This window comes from Chinchilla lanigera, unplaced genomic scaffold (assembly GCF_000276665.1).
Source record: "Chinchilla lanigera isolate Chin_1 unplaced genomic scaffold, ChiLan1.0 scaffold00057, whole genome shotgun sequence".
Lineage (NCBI taxonomy): Eukaryota > Metazoa > Chordata > Mammalia > Rodentia > Chinchillidae > Chinchilla > Chinchilla lanigera.
Genome location: NW_004955458.1, coordinates 12,817,534 through 12,818,590, shown reverse-complemented (window position 1 = coordinate 12,818,590; position 1,057 = coordinate 12,817,534). Strand labels below are relative to the sequence as shown.

General features: G+C 52.1%; 1 protein-coding gene across 1 annotated transcript in view; it reads left to right on the top strand.

Annotated features, from left to right (window-relative positions):
- The first annotated feature begins 313 nt into the window (after window positions 1-313).
- The window catches only part of Tmbim4 (transmembrane BAX inhibitor motif containing 4), a 22,794-nt gene continuing 22,050 nt past the window's right edge, over window positions 314-1,057 (top strand). The window contains exon 1 of the mRNA XM_005397452.2: window positions 314-992. Coding sequence (XP_005397509.1) covers window positions 896-992 — 97 coding nt within the window. The 5' untranslated portion in view covers window positions 314-895. The remainder of the gene's footprint in view (window positions 993-1,057) is intronic.

The following is a 1,057-nucleotide window of genomic DNA, read 5'->3' as shown; positions in this document are numbered from 1 at the left end:
CTCTTTCGATTACTTCTTACTCTTTTACAATGTATTTCCATTACTACAAATTCTCGACTTCAACATCACTTAGTTTGTCAATTTTTTCCTTTCAGGTTAAATATTTTGAATCTAATGTTAGGTTAAGTATTTTGAATCTAATTAAATTTTTGGGGGGCTTTTCCTAATTATATTCATTTTTTTTTCCTCCGGTACCGGGAACCGAACTCACGACCTTGCGCTTGCCAGGCAGGCGCTTTTGCCGCTGAGCTAAATCCCCAGCCCTATATTCACTCTTTTACATTAGTTTCTTTAAATTTATTGTTTTGCTTTTTACACTTGGATGCACTATCCATCTGTAATTTCAGAAATATTAACTCTGACCTATGGTGTTTGCCACCACCTTTTTACTTTCACACCTCTCTGTCCCCCTCTCCGTGCCCTTGATCACAGCCGTTTCAAAGCAGTCTACAAGCGGCACGCAGACGTGATCTGGTCCTGATCTTCCAGACTCATCCTTTGCCACCTGTCCTGTTCACCGACTGAGTTTTGCCCTCCCCGTCTTTGCAGAGGTCGTTCCTGAGAATCTACGTGCATCACTCTTTTCTGGTTGTTGAATGAATGGCTAAATTCATCTCTTCTATCACTTCTGCCAATTCTCCAAGGGAGAGAACTTTTAAAACTTCTGGAGGAAAAGCCGAGAAAAGTTTTCCCGTCGTCCCGCGGCGTACTTGAAGCAAGTATAGCCGGACGGCTCGAGGCCGAGTCATCGATCAGCTCGGGGCTCGCCTCCCGGCCGGAGCTCGGCTCGTGCTGTCTGGAGCGCCTCACCCGGAAGCGGAAAGCGGCCCGGAGTCCGTTGCGGCCGGTGCGGTCGGGCAGGCCCGGCCCGGGTCGGTGGGGCTCTGTCGCCGAGATGGCGGATCCTGACCCCCGCTATCCTCGCTCCTCCATCGAGGACGACTTCAACTATGGCAGCTGCGTGGCCTCCGCCAGCCTGCACCTCCGCATGGGTACGCGGGCCGGCCGCTCGGCCGCGGGGACCGGGAGCCCGGCCGGAGCTGCGGGGCGGGGGACG